The sequence below is a fragment of the Oncorhynchus keta genome, unplaced genomic scaffold, assembly GCF_023373465.1.
Source record: "Oncorhynchus keta strain PuntledgeMale-10-30-2019 unplaced genomic scaffold, Oket_V2 Un_scaffold_713_pilon_pilon, whole genome shotgun sequence".
NCBI lineage: Eukaryota > Metazoa > Chordata > Actinopteri > Salmoniformes > Salmonidae > Oncorhynchus > Oncorhynchus keta.
In genome coordinates, this window is record NW_026290991.1 from 100,718 (window position 1) to 118,799 (window position 18,082).

Consider the following 18,082-nt stretch of genomic DNA (forward strand, 5'->3'; position numbering starts at 1 on the left):
GGGCATATGATGCTGTATATGTGAACATGAGTTAATGCCTCCACTTCATATTACTCTGACGGTTTATCCTGCACAGTACGCGATGATTTATAAAAAGTTACTTGACGGGTCATGTCATCGTTGCGGTTTTACAGTATCGTTTAATACTTTATATACACACACTTTATTAGAATACTTATGAAATGCACATTGTTATATGTGGTAACATAAGCCTGTGTTCCCTGTACTCCAACCCCATTCGATGCATTGAACGGATGCGGGCAGAGCAATGTCTAAATAAGGGTGCAAATGAAAAACATCTCTGAGCAAGGCCTCGAGGCTTAAAGCTTAATGAAGAGCAGGGGCAGGTTTATTATGTTTTATTCAACTGTTACCAGGCATCTGCAACAAAGACAGCTCACATGTGCGATTGCCTTTTGAATAACTAACCAGTCTAAAGATTCCCAGCATAAATATCACCTTTAACACTAAGATCTAAAGTCCACCTGTAGACAATGCACTAATATAGTGCACTACTTTAGACCACAGCCCTATATAGTGCACTACTTTAGACCACAGCCCTATTTAGTGTACTACTTTAGACCACAGGCCTATATAGTGCACTACTTTAGACCACAGCCCTATATAGTGCACTACTTTTCACCACAGCCCTATTTGCCATTTGGGACACCAACATGATGTTCAGACAGGGACACCTTTTTAGGGACACCTCGCTGATAATTAAGACACACAGGAGAAGCCAATGCAGATATTATTGTTATTATTATAGAAGACATGTATAATAATAAACAAACATACTATTCAACATAGAGTAGAGCAGTTCTTTAAAGTGACATTAGACTTAACATTAAAGTCCTGTACAGCCAATGTGAGATGCATCGAGGTTGAAAAGTCAAATTTTAAATAAAAAAAAAGAACACTTCTAGATCTATTAAAGTAATTCAAATACAAGTATAACAGTTCTTAATAGTAGCTAGCATGGTAAATGAGAAATACAAAGTATTACTATTGACAAGATAACTGCTATTTTATGATGTGGCGCACACCACATCATAAAATAGCAGTTGTCTTGTCAATAGTAAGTTTCTTATAATAGTTATTTTAGGCCTGTAGACCTGCAGATGTACAGTTAGATTAGAGCATGTCGTTTTAAAGTCAGGAAAACAAGTCTCAAAACAAGACAACACTTCCGTTTTTCCTCCCAAAAGTAGCAGGGAGAAACGTGGATAAACGTCGAATTCTGCAGTGAGAGTTTGTTGATAAGGGCGGTTTATTAGTAGACACGGTATTAGAGGTTGGGAGGTTTTACAAAATCTCACAGCAACATGTAAAGACGCAGTTAGTTTGGTCACAGACAGAGACATTTACACTTTAAAGTAAAAACAGAAAACTCAAACCCAAAATGTGTTGAAAATAAATGCACGCAAATAATCACGTCATAAATACACAGAAATATGCGACAATGGTTGAAAACACACGAGAAAAAGTCAAGGAAATAAATAATAAAAATCACACGACTAACAGGAAATTACACAGTCTACAAACTTGTCAGCCTGTTCCAAACTGCGTCTAAGCTAAATATCCACTCGTAAATCCTCTTACAATTGTCCGCATACAGTGCGCTAGAGACGCTCAAGAAAGTCTGCAAAACAACAGTGAAGTCCCTGAAGTCTCTCCAGCGCTTCTCTAGCTCTGGTCCCACCCATCCCGCAACAACAAGTTGACTATGTTAGTAGGTCTAGAGGGTAGCACAGTAAACGGCCTGGACCAGAGTTAGCGCTTCTATCACTTGACATAGACCGAGTTGTAGGTGGTTTCCACCCGGGGACAGAAGCGCTTGGTGTGGGCTTTGGCCTTGGTGGCCCCGCAGAGAGGGCAGATATATTGCCGCAGGTACGGGCACACCACGCCCCCATCCTGGTCCTTTAGACTGTGGGACCCAAACACAGACTCAGACTCCCCGTTGTGTTTGCAGAAGCTGCAGATCTTGCGCTCAGGTGATGACACCTCCTCCGGTGTCTTAGAGCGGGTCGCCTTCATTCTCTCCCTCTGGCCCCCGGAGGATCTGGACGCTGCTGTAGGGGGCTCGGGACCCTCGGTGCTGCTCGGACGTAAAGCAGCGTGTTTATGCAAGGGGACGATTTCGGAATCCAGGGGTTCCATTTCGTGCCATAGGGGTGGTGTCGCCACCGGTGCTATCGGTGACAGCAAGGCTCGCGACGGGAACTGTTCAAATTCCACCATGGTCGACCATATCCTGGAGTCATGACCCTCAACAGTTGACGGTTCTGATGTGAAGTTCCCTAACTGCATCTCCCGCACTGCGTCCGCTAGCTTCATGTAGTCCCGCCACGGTTGGAATCTCCTGTTTTCGGACTCCATGTAACGCGGTAGCTGTTGGAGTTGACAAATCATATCGTTCATATTCCCAACAGACTAGTGTCTGACAATCAGAATGTGCCAGAATAAAGAAAGCGGTGTCTGAACTTCTGAACAATTCGATGGGTTCAATTAATTGAGAACTCGACTAAAGGCAAGCTTGACAACATGCATCTTTGGGGTTTTCCGTGTTTTGGAAAGCAGCCAATCAGATGGTGTCGTGCGCCAGCAGTGCGGAGTCCGTGGCACGCGACAACAGCCAATCAAATGGTTTCAAACTGACAACAGCTAAATTGGCCATTTTAGAAAATCAACTATTTGGGATACAATTTTACACCTCAACAATATTAAAAACTTCAAATATAACTGTTTAATCTATTCTAGGGTCTAAACAGTTAGGACTTAGATTATAATTCTTAGTTATAATAAGATGTTTTATAATAGCCTATTTTAATAAAATATCACTTAGCGGGTCGCCTTCTTGCTCTGTTATTCAAAATCGACTTCCTCGCTGTTCACTACTACCACCATTAAGTTATTGTAGCATTTCTCCTGGCTCATCGAGTCATTCCAGTAATAGTATTGGTACTCGGTGTTGGAGGGATGGGTGGAGGGAATGGGGGTGAAAGAGGTTGGCGGGGAAAACTGGCTCTCGAACCTCGCCTTCCGGAGTCCGTACTGTTCACTACTACCACCATTAAGTTATTGTAGCATTTCTCCTGGCTCATCGAGTCATTCCAGTAAACATTAGTAGAGAAGGAACGTGTCAAACAATTAATCTTTATTAAATCACATTGAAAAACGATTTGATAAAACACAATAGAAACGACAAAGGAACAACATACAACTGAAACAGACAATGGAAACGACATATGAAACAGCAATACTACTGAAATGACCCGTCCAGGTGAGGACCAGGGGGGGCGAACTGGAGCCTCTCTGCCCCCACATCCCAGCACTCTGACTGGGCATCACTCTCACTGGACCTGCAGAGTTGGAGGGACAGGGTGGGGTAATGGCAGAATTTATTTCTATATATATATATATCACACACACCAATCTACAACAAAAATCCATCTATAATCATATAAGATCTGTGATTACCTCAATCACTAATAAGGATTTTCCCTTTGGGGGTGATTAATAAAATATCTTACTGAAGAAAGATGACAAAGACTGGATGGATTTAACAGTTTAGTAACTAGGTCCACATCTTAAACGACATCCCATTCCCTATATAGTGGCCTACTTCTGACCAGGCCCTGGTCAATAACAGAGCACCAAATAGGGAATAGGGGGCCATTTGGAACTGAGCCAGGACATGTCTGGGCCTGACCTGCAGCTGTAGGGCAGTTGGAGGGCAGAGTAGAGCTCTGGGGTGCTGGGCGTGTGAACTTTGACCTTGCCATGAACCTGCAGAGACCCCGATGACTCTAACCAGGGTATGATCCCAGACTCGGCAGAGGAGGGCGTGGCCGGCCGGCAGCCGGACAAGATCATGTGATCAGAATCTGAGAGATCTGTGAGTGCACACAGGAATCCCCTGAAGTGACTAAAATACGATGCTATAGTAAAACCCGTTAGTAAAGCAATAACTATAGTTGAAACCAAACTAGTAACACTTTTGCAAATATCTAGCAGTATGTAGTGTTCATTGTTGATTATAAACTGGGTAGTTGGAGCCTAAATACTGATTGGCTGAAAGCCATGGTATATCAGACATGTACCATGGGTATGACAAAAACAAAAGTAAAATTTACATTGGTGACCAGTTTATAATAGCAATAAGGCACCTCAGGGGTTTGTGGTATATGGCCAATATTTTAAATTTAACTAGGCAAGTCAGATAAGAACAAATTCTTATTTACAATGGACGGCCTACCGCGGCCAAACCCGGACAACGCTGGGACAATTGTGCGCCATCCTATGGGACTCCCAATCACGGCCGGTTGTGATACAGCCCGGAATCAAACCAGGGTGTCTGTAGTGACGCATCAGCCCTGAGATGCAGTGCCTTAGACCGCTGCGCCACTCGGGAATCCCCAATATACACTACATGACAAAAGTATGTGGACATCCCTTCAAATTAGTAGCTTCGGCTTTTTCCGCCACGTTCGTTGCTGACAGCTGTATAAAATCGAGCACACAGCCATGCAATCTCCATAGACAAACAATGGCAGTAGAATGGCCCAACTGACTTTCAACATCGCACAGTGATTGGATGCCAACAAGTCAGTCCATCAAATTTCTGCCCTACCAGAGCTGCTCCTGTCAACTAAGTGCCGTTATTGTGAAGTGGAAACATCTAGGAGCAACACCGGCTCAGCCACAAAGTGGTAGGCCATACAAGCTCACAGAACGGGAACACAGAGTGCTGAGGCACGTAGCGAGTAAAAATAGTCCGTCCTCGGTTGCAACAGTCACTAATAAGTACCAAACTGCCTCTAGAAGCAACATCAACACAATGACTGTTCGTCGGGAGCTTCATGAAGTGGGTTTCCATGGCCGAGCAGCCGCACACAAGCTTAGGATCACCATACACAGTGGTGTAAAGCTCACTGCCATTAGACTCTGGAGCAGTGGAAACGCGTTCTCTAGAGTGATGAATCACGCTTCACCATCTGGCAGTGAATCTGGGTTTGGAGGATGCCAGGAGAACACTACCAGCCCCAATGTATAGGGCCAACTGTAAAGTTTGGTGGTGGAGGAATAATGTTCTGGGTCTGTTTTTCATGGTTCAGGCTAGGCCCCTTAGTTCCAGTGAAGGGAAATCTTAATGCTACAGCATACAATTACATTCTAGACGATTCTGGGCTTCCAACTTTGTGGCAACAGTTTGCGGAAGGCCCTTTCCTGTTTCAGCATGACAATGCCCCTGTGCACAAAGTAAGGTCCATACAGAAATGGTTTGCCGAGATCGGTGTGGAACAACTTGATTGGCCTGTTCAGAGCCCTGACCTCAACCCCATCGTACACCTTAGGGAAAATTTAGAACGCAGACTATGAGCCAGGCCTAATTGTCCAACAGAGCCCGCCTCACTAATGCGCATGGGTGAACGGAAGTAAGTCCCTGCAGCAATGTTCCAACATCTATTGGAAAGCCTTCCCAGAAGAGTGGAGGCTGTTTTAGCAGCAATGTTCCAACATCTATTGGAAAGCCTTCCCAGAAGAGTGGAGGCTGTTTTAGCAGCAATGTTCCAACATCTATTGGAAAGCCTTCCTAGAAGAGTGGAGGCTGTTTTAGCAGCAATGTTCCAACATCTATTGGAAAGCCTTCCCAGAAGAGTGGAGGCTGTTTTAGCAGCAATGTTCCAACATCTATTGGAAAGCCTTCCCAGAAGAGTGGAGGCTGTTTTAGCAGCAATGTTCCAACATCTATTGGAAAGCCTTCCCAGAAGAGTGGAGGCTGTTTTAGCAGCAATGTTCCAACATCTATTGGAAAGCCTTCCCAGAAGAGTGGAGGCTGTTTTAGCAGCAATGTTCCAACATCTATTGGAAAGCCTTCCCAGAAGAGTGGAGGCTGTTTTAGCAGCAATGTTCCAACATCTATTGGAAAGCCTTCCCAGAAGAGTGGAGGCTGTTATAGCAGCAATGTTCCAACATCTATTGGAAAGCCTTCCCAGAAGAGTGGAGGGGGACCAACTCCATTTTAATGCCCATGATTTTGGAATGAGATGTTTGACCAACAGGTGTTCACATACTTCTGGTCATGTCATGTATATACAGTAGATGTATAGAACAAGATGTATGCTGACTCACTGAGGACGGTGCTCTCTCTCCTGTTGTGACGCTGCAACGTCCTCCCCAACGGAGAGTCAAACAGATACTGCTGCTTCACCACACAGGCCCTCTGCTGCTCAAACTCACGTCTCTACACACACACACACACACACACACACACACACACACACACACACACACACACACACACACACAGCAGTCTTTTTTCTAATGTATTACAAGCATTTCACTACACTTGCAATAACATCTGCTAACCATGTATGTGACTAATACACATTTGAATTGATTTGAGACACTAAGTAATAAAATGATCACAGTCAAACACGTCACTAAGAGGGGTTGGGTTAAATGCGGAAGACATTTCAGGTGACTCTGCATTCAGTTGTACAACTGACTTGGTTTCCCTCTTTCCCAAACCACCCGTCCCTCTAATCTTTCTTTCAATCCAAGGAGACCGTTTTCACTCCCTCCCCCTTCTTGTCTCTCCCGTCCCTCACCTCGTGGCCCAATCGGATGGCGGCGTCGGTGAAGGCCCGTCTCTCCCTATGGAAGCTCCGCTTCTGGTGTTCTAGCTCCGCCCAGCTGTCCTGAAGCCGCTCCCACTCTTCCAGGAAGTAGCAGTCTGTCAGAGCGGCCGGGACTGGAGTGATCACACTGTCCTGGGGAGGGGATTACATGGGGAAATGGGGAGGGAAGGTAGGTAGAGATGGAGGAGAGGAGAAAGAGGGGCGTGGGGAGAGAGAGGGCACGGGAGAAGGGGGATGACACGGGAGAAGGGGGATGACACGGGAGAAGGGGATGACACGGGAGAAGGGGGATGACACGGGAGAAGGGAGATGACACGGGAGAAGGGGGATGACACGGGAGAAGGGAGATGACATGGAGAACCGGAGAGAAAGATAACTATGTAACTTTGTTCAACATTTCAAAGCCCCTCCTCCCACCCCAAGACCCTGCCCCCTCCTCCCACCCCAAGACCCCCCCCCCATCCCAAAACCCCCCCACCCCAAGACTCCGCCCCCTCCTCCCACCCCAAAACCCCGCCCCCACCCCAAGACTCCGCCCCCTCCTCCCACCCCAAGACTCTTGCCTTAGCTGCCAAGTTAATGCCTAGACTAGCTCAGCGGATTAACATTCCTGTGTTTCACAGGTTTGAACCCAGCTGGTCACATATGTGTGTTTCTATGAACGCCAGTGTGTGTCGGTTTCTTTAGTAAGGAGCCATAACATTGTAGCCCGTGTCGGTTTCTTTAGTAACTAGCTGTAACAATGTAGCGGGTGTCGGTTTCTTTAGTAACGAGCCGTAACATTGTAGCGTGTGTCGGTTTCTTTAGTAACTAGCCATAACATTGTAGCCCGTGTCGGTTTCTTTAGTAACTAGCTGTAACATTGTAGCGCGTGTCGGTTTCTATAGTAATTAGCCGCAACATTGTAGCGTGTATCGGTTTCTATAGTAACAAGCCATAACATTGTAGCGCGTGTCGGTTTCTATAGTAACTAGCTGTAACATTTTAGCCCATGTCGGTTTCTTTAGTAACTAGCTGTAACATTGTAGCGCGTGTCGGTTTCTATAGTAACTAGCCGCAACATTTTAGCGTGTGTCGGTTTCTATAGTAATTAGCCGCAACATTGTAGCGTGTATCGGTTTCTATAGTAACAAGCCATAACATTGTAGCCCGTGTCGGTTTCTTTAGTAACTAGCTGTAACATTGTAGCGCGTGTCGGTTTCTATAGTAACTAGCTGTAACATTTTAGCCCATGTCGGTTTCTTTTGTAACTAGCTGTAACATTGTAGCGCGTGTCGGTTTCTATAGTAACTAGCCGCAACATTTTAGCGTGTGTCGGTTTCTATAGTAATTAGCCATAACATTTTAGCGCGTGTCGGTTTCTTTATTAACTAGCTGTAACATTGTAGCGCGAGTCGGTTTCTATAGTAATTAGCCATAACATTGTAGCGTGTGTCGGTTTCTATAGTAATTAGCCATAACATTGTAGCGTGTGTCGGTTTCTATAGTAACTAGCTGTAACATTGTAGCGCGTGTCGGTTTCTTTAGTAACTAGCTGTAACATTGTAGCGTGTGTCGGTTTCTATAGTAATTAGCCGTAACATTGTAGCCCGTGTCGGTTTCTTTAGTAACTAGCTGTAACATTGTAGCGTGTGTTGGTTTCTATAGTAATTAGCCGTAACATTGTAGCCCGTGTCGGTTTCTTTAGTAACTAGCTGTAACATTGTAGCATGTGTCGGTTTCTTTAGTAACTAGCCATAACATTGTAGCCTGTGTCGGTTTCTTTAGTAACTAGCGATAACATTATAGCGTGTGTCGGTTTCTTCAGTAACGAGCCGTAACATTGTAACGTGTCGGTTTCTTCAGTAACGAGCCATAACATTGTAGCGGGTCGGTTTCTTCAGTAACGAGCGGTAACATTGTAGCGGGTGTCTGTTTCTTCAGTAACGAGCCGTAACATTGTAGCGGGTATAGTCCACCTGTAGTAGATGCTGCTGCAGTTTGACCAACTGTTGACTCTGATCCAACTCTGTCTCTAGCTGGGCCAAGAGCTTATCCTGGTCGGTCCCCACAGCCACGTGACCTATACACACAAAAACCACTGAATATTTCTTTAGTCATAAAAACAAATCCATGTTTATCTCCTACAAGTCGCTGTGTGCGTCCGAAATGGCCCTATGTTCATAAGTGGTGCACTATGTAGGGAACACGGTGCCGCTTCATCCCCTCTCACCCTGACTCAGGAGGTCCCCTAGTCTCCTCTGCACACGCTTCCATCCCTGGAACACACCCCCTGTCACATGTTCGCCCAGGGACTCCTCTGACTGGACCAGCATTTTGCCGCTGTCTGGGTCCTCTTCCTGGTCACCCACAGTGTCCAATAGAGTCTGTGGGAAAAGTGACAAAGTAGTAGCTTTCGGCCAATCAGCTCAATCCTCTCACCATACCCAGGGTTGGGTTCAGTTGCCAAATATTGCAGATAGAAATGCCATGAATAGAGCTGACATGATTCCATGCATCGAGAGGCATGTTAGTTCTACATAACATGTTTATAGCTGATTGTTCCAAAATGTTCTCCCCTGCTGACCGTGCCCAAGTTTTAGTTCCCATCAGTAGCCCCGCCCTCCACCCCAAGACCCCGCCCCTTCCTCCAACCCAAGACCCTGCCCCTTCCTCCACCCCAAGACCCTGCCCCTTCCTCCACCCCAAGACCCTGCCCCTTCCTCCACCCCAAGACCCTGCCCCTTCCTCCACCCCAAGACCCCGCCCCTTCCTCCCATACCCTGCCCCTTTGAGCCCCCACCTTGAGTAAAAGTATTTGGTTTTAAATGACCCCGCCCCTTCCTCCACCCTTAAAAAAGACCTGCCCCTTCCTCCACCCCAAGACCCTTCCTCCCCCAAAGACCCCGCCCCTTCCTCCACCCCAAGACCCCGCCCCTTCCTCCACCCCAAGACCCCGCCCCGTCCTCCGCCCCAAGCCCCCGCCCCTTCCTCCACCCCAAGACCCCGCCCCTTCCTCCACCCCAAGACCCCGCCCCTTCCGCCACCCCAAGACCCCGCCCCTTCCTCCGCCCCAAGACCCCGCCCCTTCCTCCGCCCCAAGACCCCGCCCCTTCCTCCGCCCCAAGACCCCGCCCCACCTGGTCCTGGGAACCAGGATGTGTTCATACGAAGGCACCCCTTTGGTGGAGACCTCTCCCCAGGACCAGGAAACACACCGGGAGGGGTTCCCCTAGGTACAGGTCTAGGACCAGCATCCCCTCCCCCAATCATAACCTTAAATCATTAGTGGAAGAAATGCAAAACAGTGTCTAGGGCCACCGTCACCCTGCTCTGAGCTATAGGAGCCTTCTAACCCGTTCCATGTCTGCTCTGAGCGCGTGCAGTAGCGTGGTGAGTTTGTGTCGGAGCTTCATGGCCTCCCTTAACTCCGCCTCTCGCCGCTCCAGCATCACACGTAGCGCTGCCTCCTCCTTCCTGTGGGGGGGGGGTAAAATCAGGTGCATTAGTGCTGGGCTGGAACAGAAGCCTGCGTCTCAATTTCCTGGATCAGAATAGGTGATCTCCAGGGTTCCAACCGGAGTCCACAGCCCCAGTAGTCAACACTAGTGCACTATAAAGGGAATAGGGTGCCATTTTGGACTCTCTCTACCTTCCGTTGGTCCTGGCTGGTCTGTCCCTCTTCACCTGACCTCTGGGCACCGGGTTCAACAGTTCCATGGCTACAGAGAGAGGGAGAGAGATAAGGATGCAGTTAAGCCCCGCCCTCTTCAACATATCCATCAACAAATTGGCGGGGGCACTAGAACAGTCTGCAGCACCCGGCCCCACCCTACTAGAATCCAAAGTCAAACGTCAACTGTTTGATGATGACCTGGTGCTTCTGTCACCAAACAAGGAGGGCCTACAGCAGCATCTTCTGCTCAGATTCTGCCAGACCTGGGCCCTGACAGACCTGGGCCCTGACAGACCTGGGCCCTGACAGACCTGGGCCCTGACAGACCTGGGCCCTGACAAAATCTCAGTAAGACAAAAATAAAGGTGTTCCAAAAAAAGTCCAGTTGCCAGGCCCACAAATACAAATTCCATCTAGACCCCATTGCCCTGGAGCACACAGACAACGATACATACCTTAGCCTAAACATCAGCGCCACAGGTAACTTCCACAAAGCTGTGAACGACCTGAGAGACAAGGCAAGGGCCTTCTATGCCATCAAAAGAAACTCAAGTCGACATACCAATTATGATCCGGCTAAAAATACTGGATTCAGTTATAAAACCCATTGCCTTTTACGCTTGTGAGGTCTGGGGTCCGCTCGCCAACCAAGAATTCACAAAATGGGACAAACACAAAATTGAGATTCTGCATGCAGAATTCTGCAAAAACACCCTCCGTGTACAACGTCAAACACCAAATAATGTATCCAGAGCAGAATTAGGTTGATACCCGCTAATGATCAAAATTCAGAAAAGAGACGTTTATTTTCCCTTTTGTAATGTCTAACTTGTGAGTGTAATGTTTACTGTACATTATTGTATTGTTTACATGTGAACATGTTTCCCATGCCAATAAAGCCCCTTCAATTGAAATTGAATCGAGAGAGAGAGAGCTTATCATGTTTAGTCTGAAGGTACTTTAAAAACCTCTTAACCTCTACAGGATTGGTGGGTCCCCCACAGGACAGTTGAGCTAACGTAGGCTAATGCGATTAGCATGAGGTTGTAAGTAACAAGAACATTTCCCAGGACATATCTGATATTGGCTGAAAGCTTAAATACTTGTTAATCTAACTGCACTGTCCACTTTACAGTTGCTACGACAGTGAAAGAATACCATGGTATTGTGAGAAGAGTGCACAGTTTTGAACTGGAAAAGTTGTTAAACAAATTAGGCACATTTGGGCAGTCTTGATACAACATTTTGAACAGAAATTCAATGATTCATTGGATCAGTCAAACTTTACACACACCCCTGCCATCTAGTGGCCATCATCTAAATTGCACCTGGGCTGGAATAATACAATATGGCCTTTCTCTTGCATTTCAAAGATAGTATAAAATAAACATATTTAAAAAAATTCTCCATTGTATTACCTTTTACCAGATCGAATGTGTTATATTGTCCTACATTCATTTCACAAAGTCCACAAAGTGCTTCCTCTCAGATGGTATCAGGAATATGCATATCCTTGCTTCAGGACCTGAGCTACAGACAGTTACATTTGGGTCATTTTAGGCAAAAATTGAAAAAAAAGGGGAAGATTCTTAAAGCCAATAAGAAAAAGTGAAATATATTACTGTCATTTATTTATAAGGACTGAATGCTAAGGTTACCTTAGTTGCAAGCAAATTCAATTAGCACTGAAGTGTGACATGAGGTGTCAAAGCTCATGAGCCCAACAACAGCAGGAGAGTTTCACAGCCTCCCCCACCCAAATGCAGAGGCCCTTGAAGCCCTCTCCCTCTGTGCAGAGGTCATTACAATAGGTAGGTAGAAGGAGAGTGGTAGAATGGTGTGTGGGTTTAGGACTAGGAGACATTTAGAGAGAAAGATGGAGTGGGATAGAATATGAGAGGACACATTAAGTGTGAGAGAGATGGTTAGACAGAGATCCTTACAGGCGCCTCTCTCTCTGTGTCTCTCTGCAAGTTGGGTTAGTCTCTCCTTCAGTCTGGCGCTGTGCTGCTCTCTACGCCTCAACTCTGACCCCTGCTGATTACACCGACACTGCAGGCTGGAACCCTTCAGAGTGTGTGTGTGAAATAGAGGGAAATGGTTATTCATCAACATGGTTGATATTTTCCATCAAACTCGTGATACATGAGACACACCTTCTCTCTCTCGCGTCTCAGTGCATCCTGTAGTCTGGCAACGTGCTGATTTCTCTCAACCAGTTGCTCCTGTGAACAAAAACACTTTTTTTTATCAACCCATATTTTACCAGGTAAGTTAACGGAGATCACATTCTCATTTACAGCAATGACCTGGGGAATGTAGGGGCGTATGAATGAGCCCTTTCTAAACTGGGGATGATAAGGGGGCCATGATGGTATGAGGGCCAGATTGGGAATTTAGCCAGGACACCAGGGTTAACACCTCTACTCTTACGATGAGTCCCATGGGATCTTCTTGCCTTGTCTCTCAGATCGTTCACAGCTTTGTGGAAGTTACCTGTGGCGCTGATGTTTAGGCCGAGGTACATACATCCCATCCGAAAGACAGCACAGGGCAATGTCCCCTATCACTGCCCTGGGGCATTGGTATATTTTTTTAGACCAGAGGAAAGAGTGGGGCCTATTGGTCCTCCAACACCACTTCAGCAGCATCTGGTCTCCCATCCAGGGACCAGATGCTTGAGAAGCCAGGGATGCAGGGTGCTATGCTGCTGGCATGAGTTGTTAACACAGTAAAACACACTATTCTGTCACTCGCATTCTCACCTGACTGACTCTCAAACCCACAATGTTCATTTGTTAAGTACACACACCACACGCACAAGCTTACCCCAAGGGAGGGCCCTGTCTCTCTGTGCTCGTCCCTGCCAAGGGAGGGCCCTGTCTCTCTGTGCTCGTCCCTGCCAAGGGAGGGCCCTGTCTCTCTGTGCTCGTCCCTGCCAGACCACCAGGAGGCATGGAGAGACAGGTTACTGAGAGGGGGGCTAGGCTCCCCATGGAGGAGGTATGTGTCCTGGAGGTCTGGAGACAGTGAGAGAGGAGAGGGAGGGAGGGGGGTGGTTTGAGTAGAGAGGGGGTGGGGGTTGGATGGTGGCATGAGTAGAGAGTGAGGGGGTTGGATGGTGGCATGAGTAGAGAGTGAGGGGGTTGGATGGTGGCATGAGTAGAGAGTGAGGGGGTTGGATGGTGGCATGAGAGTAGAGGGGGTTGGGGTGGATGAGTAGAGAGTGAGGGGGTTGGATGGTGGCATGAGTAGAGAGTGAGGGGTTGGATGGTGGCATGAGTAGAGTGAGGGGGTTGGATGGTGGTATGAGTAGAGGATGGATGAGTAGAGAGGGGTTGGATGGTGGCATGAGTAGAGAGTGGGGTTGGATGGTGGCATGAGTAGAGAGTGAGGGGGTTGGATGGTGGTATGAGTAGAGAGTGAGGGGTTGGATGGTGGCATGAGTAGAGAGTGGGGTTGGATGGTGGTTGGAGTGGGGGTTGATGGTGGTATGAGTAGAGAGAGGGGTTGGATGGTGGTATGAGTAGAGAGGGGTTGGATGGTGGTATGAGTAGAGAGTGAGGGGTTGGATGGTGGTATGATGAGTGGGGGTTGGATGGTGGATGAGTAGAGAGTGAGGGGGTTGGATGGTGGTATGAGTAGAGAGTGAGGGGGTTGGATGGTGGCATGAGTAGAGAGTGAGGGGGTTGGATGGTGGTATGAGTAGAGAGTGAGGGGGTTGGATGGTGGTATGAGTAGAGAGTGAGGGGGTTGGATGGTGGCATGAGTAGAGAGTGAGGGGGTTGGATGGTGGTATGAGTAGAGAGGGGGTTGGATGGTGGTATGAGTAGAGAGGGGGTTGGATGGTGGTATGAGTAGAGAGTGGGGGGTTGGATGGTGGTATGAGTAGAGAGGGGGTTGGATGGTGGTATGAGTAGAGAGGGGGTTGGATGGTGGTATGAGTAGAGAGGGGTTGGATGGTGGTATGAGTAGAGAGGGGGTTGGATGGTGGTATGAGTAGAGAGGGGGTTGGATGGTGGTATGAGTAGAGAGGGGGTTGGATGGTGGTATGAGTAGAGAGAGGGGGTTGGATGGTGGTATGAGTAGAGAGGGGGTTGGATGGTGGTATGAGTAGAGAGGGGGTTGGATGGTGGCATGAGTAGAGAGGGGTTGGATGGTGGCATGAGTAGATGGGGGTTGGATGGTGGTATGAGTAGAGAGGGGGTTGGATGGTGGTATGAGTAGAGAGGGGGTTGGATGGTGGTATGAGTAGAGAGAGGGGTTGGATGGTGGCATGAGTAGAGAGGGGTTGGATGGTGGCATGAGGGGGTTGGATGGTGGTATGAGTAGAGGGGGTTGGATGGTGGCATGAGTAGAGAGAGGGGGTTGGATGGTGGCATGAGTAGAGAGGGGGTTGGATGGTGGCATGAGTAGAGAGGGGGTTGGATGGTGGTATGAGTAGAGAGGAGGGGGTTGGATGGTGGTATGAGTAGAGAGAGGGGGTTGGATGGTGGTATGAGTAGAGAGGGGGTTGGATGGTGGTATGAGTAGAGAGAGGGGGTTGGATGGTGGTATGAGTAGAGAGGGGTTGGATGGTGGTATGAGTAGAGAGAGGGGGTTGGATGGTGGTATGAGTAGAGAGTGAGGGGTTGGATGGTGGTATGAGTAGAGGGGGGGTTGGATGGTGGTATGAGTAGAGAGGGGGATGGATGGTGGGAGTAGAGAGGGGGATGGATGGTGGTATGAGTAGAGAGGGGGTTGGATGGTGGTATGAGTAGAGAGGGGTTGGATGGTGGTATGAGTAGAGAGGGGGTTGGGTGGTATGAGTAGAGAGGGGGATTGGATGGTGGTATGAGTAGAGAGGGGGGGGTGGTATGAGTAGAGAGGGGGTTGGATGGTGGTATGAGTAGAGAGGGGGAGGGGGTTGGATGGTGGTATGAGTAGAGAGGGGGAGGGGGTTGGATGGTGGTATGAGTAGAGAGGGGAGGGGGTTGGATGGTGGTATGAGTAGAGAGAGGGAGGGGTTGGATGGTGGTATGAGTAGAGAGAGGGAGGGGTTGGATGGTGGTATGAGTAGAGAGAGGGAGGGGGTTGGATGGTGGTATGAGTAGAGAGGGGAGGGGTTGGATGGTGGTATGAGTAGAGAGAGGGGGAGGGGTTGGATGGTGGTATGAGTAGAGAGGGGAGGGGGTTGGATGGTGGTATGAGTAGAGAGGGGGAGGGGGTTGGATGGTGGTATGAGTAGAGAGGGGGGGTATGAGTAGAGAGGGGGTTGGATGGTGGTATGAGTAGAGAGGGGAGGGGTTGGATGGTGGTATGAGTAGAGAGGAGGGGTTGGATGGTGGTATGAGTAGAGAGAAGGGGGTTGGATGGTGGTATGAGGAGAGAGGGAGGGGGTTGGATGGTGGTATGAGTAGAGAGGGAAGGGGTTGGATGGTGGTATGAGTAGAGAGAGGGAGAGGGGTTGGATGGTGGTATGAGTAGAGAGAGGGGGGGGTTGGATGGTGGTATGAGTAGAGATGGGGTATGAGGGGGTTGGATGGTGGTATGAGTAGAGAGAGGGGAGGGGTTGGATGGTGGTATGAGTAGAGAGAGTGGGGTGGATGAGGAGAGGGGGTTGGATGGTGGTATGAGTAGAGAGGGAGGGGTTGGATGGTGGTATGAGTAGAGGGGGAGGGGTTGGATGGTGGTATGAGTAGAGAGATGGTGGTATGAGTAGAGAGGGGTTGGATGGTGGTATGAGTAGAGAGGGGGTGGTGGTATGAGTAGAGAGGGGGTTGGATGGTGGTATGAGTAGAGAGGGGGTGGTATGAGAGGGGTTGGATGGTGGTATGAGTAGAGAGGGGTTGGATGGTGGTATGAGTAGAGAGAGAGGTTGGGGTGGTATGAGTAGAGAGGGAGGGGTTGGATGGTGGTATGAGTAGAGAGGGAGGGGTTGGATGGTGGTATGAGTAGAGAGGGGGGTTGGATGGTGGTATGAGTAGAGAGGGGAGGGGTTGGATGGTGGTATGAGTAGAGAGAGGGGGTGGTATGAGTAGAGAGGGGGTTGGATGGTGGTATGAGGAGAGAGAGGGGTTGGATGGTGGTATGAGTAGAGAGGGGTTGGATGGGGTATGAGTAGAGAGGGGTTGATGGTGGTATGAGTAGAGAGGGGTTGGATGGTGGTATGAGTAGAGAGGGAGGGGGTTGGATGGTGGTATGAGTAGAGAGGGGGTTGGATGGTGGTATGAGTAGAGAGAGTATGAGGAGGGGTTGGATGGTGGTATGAGAGAGAGGAGGGGTTGGATGGTGGTATGAGTAGAGAGGGAGAGGGTGGATGGTGGTATGAGTAGAGAGAGGAGGGGGGTATGAGTAGAGAGAGGAGTAGGGGGATGGTGGTATGAGTAGAGAGAGGAGGGGTAGGTATGAGTAGAGAGGGAGGGGGGTATGAGTAGAGAGAGGGAGGGTATGAGTAGAGAGGGAGGGGTAGGTATGAGTAGAGAGAGGGAGGGGGGGCAGAGGTGGTAAGTGATAATTTTTTATTTAACTAGGCAAGTCAGTTAAGAACAAACAATTATTGACAATGACAGCTTACACCTGCCACAGAGCACCGCCCTGTGGGACTCCCAATCATTTCCAGTGAGATGAGGGAGAGGTATATGCAGTGGACTTGGACTGAAATAGGTTCTGGTACTCATTATGGGTGACAGTACTGTTTATATGTAGGTGCAGGAGCTCCACAATACTTCTGAGCTAATATTCTAGAAGAGGAACAGCAGGTGTGAGTTAACATAAAGATTTACCTGAGCTCTCCTGTCGTCTCCTCTGGGACCCTGCTGCCCGTCCCTGCCCACATCTAGAAGTCATCTGTGTTAACGGTAACGAGCTTAACAGGTATTCAGTGTGTGTGTTGTGTTGGCCGATCGACCTGAGCAGAGAGGTTTGCTACTTCACTTGGCAGCCATCTTTAATTACCAGCTGGCAAGTGCAACCAGGTGCTAGCATTTCAGCTAATCAATAACCTCATTGATTGACATGCTCACGCCACTCTTTTTTCATACTGTTTGGTCGCGTTCCTCGGCTCAGACGTTGCTGACGCATAACAGATCTTTACGTACGCTATACAAAAGTATATGGACACAAATGAGTGGATTTGGCTATTTCAGCCACACCGGTTGCTGATAGGTGTATACAATTGAACACACAGCCATGCAATCTCCATAGGCAAACATTGGCAGTAGAATGGCCTTACCGAAGAGCCCAGTGACTTTCCATACCTTAAGGGAAGAATTCGGCAGTACCTGTATGGTTAGTGAGAAAGTCCATATTGCAAATGTACGGTCCCTTACTAGACGTCCGAAATCGTTTGTAAAATTCGCGGACGGCGTCGGGCCGAGCGGCAGGGCCGGACCTACCAGGAAGTCATCAAATGAACGTTGTCGGACATTCGGTTTCCGTTTTACAAAAATAATAAGATTTATGTCATTTTTCCCATGTCCCGGAAATTCCCACAAGAGGGCATAAGCAATCATATGGCTATTGCTACAAAACATCACGATTCACGACGGGGCCTTATCTCGAAAACTGAAAATATTTAGAAGCCGAAACTCGGTGAGCGTAGGGGCGGCATAATGGGCAGTTGGCCCCGAACAAGATGGCGTCTAGGCCTCAACGGTTTTTGAGTTATGGCCATTTATCTGGGATTAAAGGTCCAAAATGAAAATAGAGAAATTATTTTTCCACTTCACGTCAAAGTCAAGGAGCCTCCGGTGTCAATAAAAAAGAACCAGCCATTTATCTATCGTCATTTAAGAGAAAT

The 18,082-nt window shown here is 48.2% G+C and overlaps 2 protein-coding genes across 4 annotated transcripts; both read right to left on the reverse strand.

Annotated features, from left to right (window-relative positions):
- Positions 1-738: 738 nt before the first annotated feature.
- On the reverse strand, positions 739-2,584 carry LOC118370508 (nanos homolog 3-like). The gene has a single exon (XM_052517348.1). The coding sequence runs from the start codon at positions 2,422-2,424 to the stop codon at positions 1,786-1,788; it is 639 nt and encodes a 212-aa protein (XP_052373308.1). The 5' UTR covers positions 2,425-2,584; the 3' UTR covers positions 739-1,785.
- Positions 2,585-3,143: 559 nt separating this feature from the next.
- On the reverse strand, positions 3,144-17,278 carry si:ch211-286b5.4 (afadin- and alpha-actinin-binding protein B). Of its 3 annotated transcripts, none has more exons than XM_052517345.1 (12): positions 17,067-17,250; positions 13,169-13,322; positions 12,459-12,528; positions 12,246-12,369; positions 10,279-10,348; positions 9,983-10,103; positions 8,860-9,013; positions 8,606-8,709; positions 6,618-6,779; positions 6,139-6,250; positions 3,716-3,899; positions 3,144-3,365 (listed from the first exon to the last, which is right to left on the reverse strand). In XM_052517345.1, the coding sequence occupies exons 1-12, from the start codon at positions 17,128-17,130 to the stop codon at positions 3,266-3,268; spliced, it is 1,419 nt and encodes a 472-aa protein (XP_052373305.1). In that variant the 5' UTR covers positions 17,131-17,250; the 3' UTR covers positions 3,144-3,265. The 3 variants fall into 3 exon arrangements, with proteins under 3 accessions (XP_052373305.1, XP_052373304.1, XP_052373306.1); XM_052517344.1 differs by having other exon boundaries at positions 12,459-12,527; positions 13,132-13,322; positions 17,067-17,247; XM_052517346.1 differs by lacking the exon at positions 3,716-3,899 and having other exon boundaries at positions 12,459-12,527; positions 13,132-13,322; positions 17,067-17,278.
- Between the last annotated feature and the right edge of the window lie 804 nt (positions 17,279-18,082).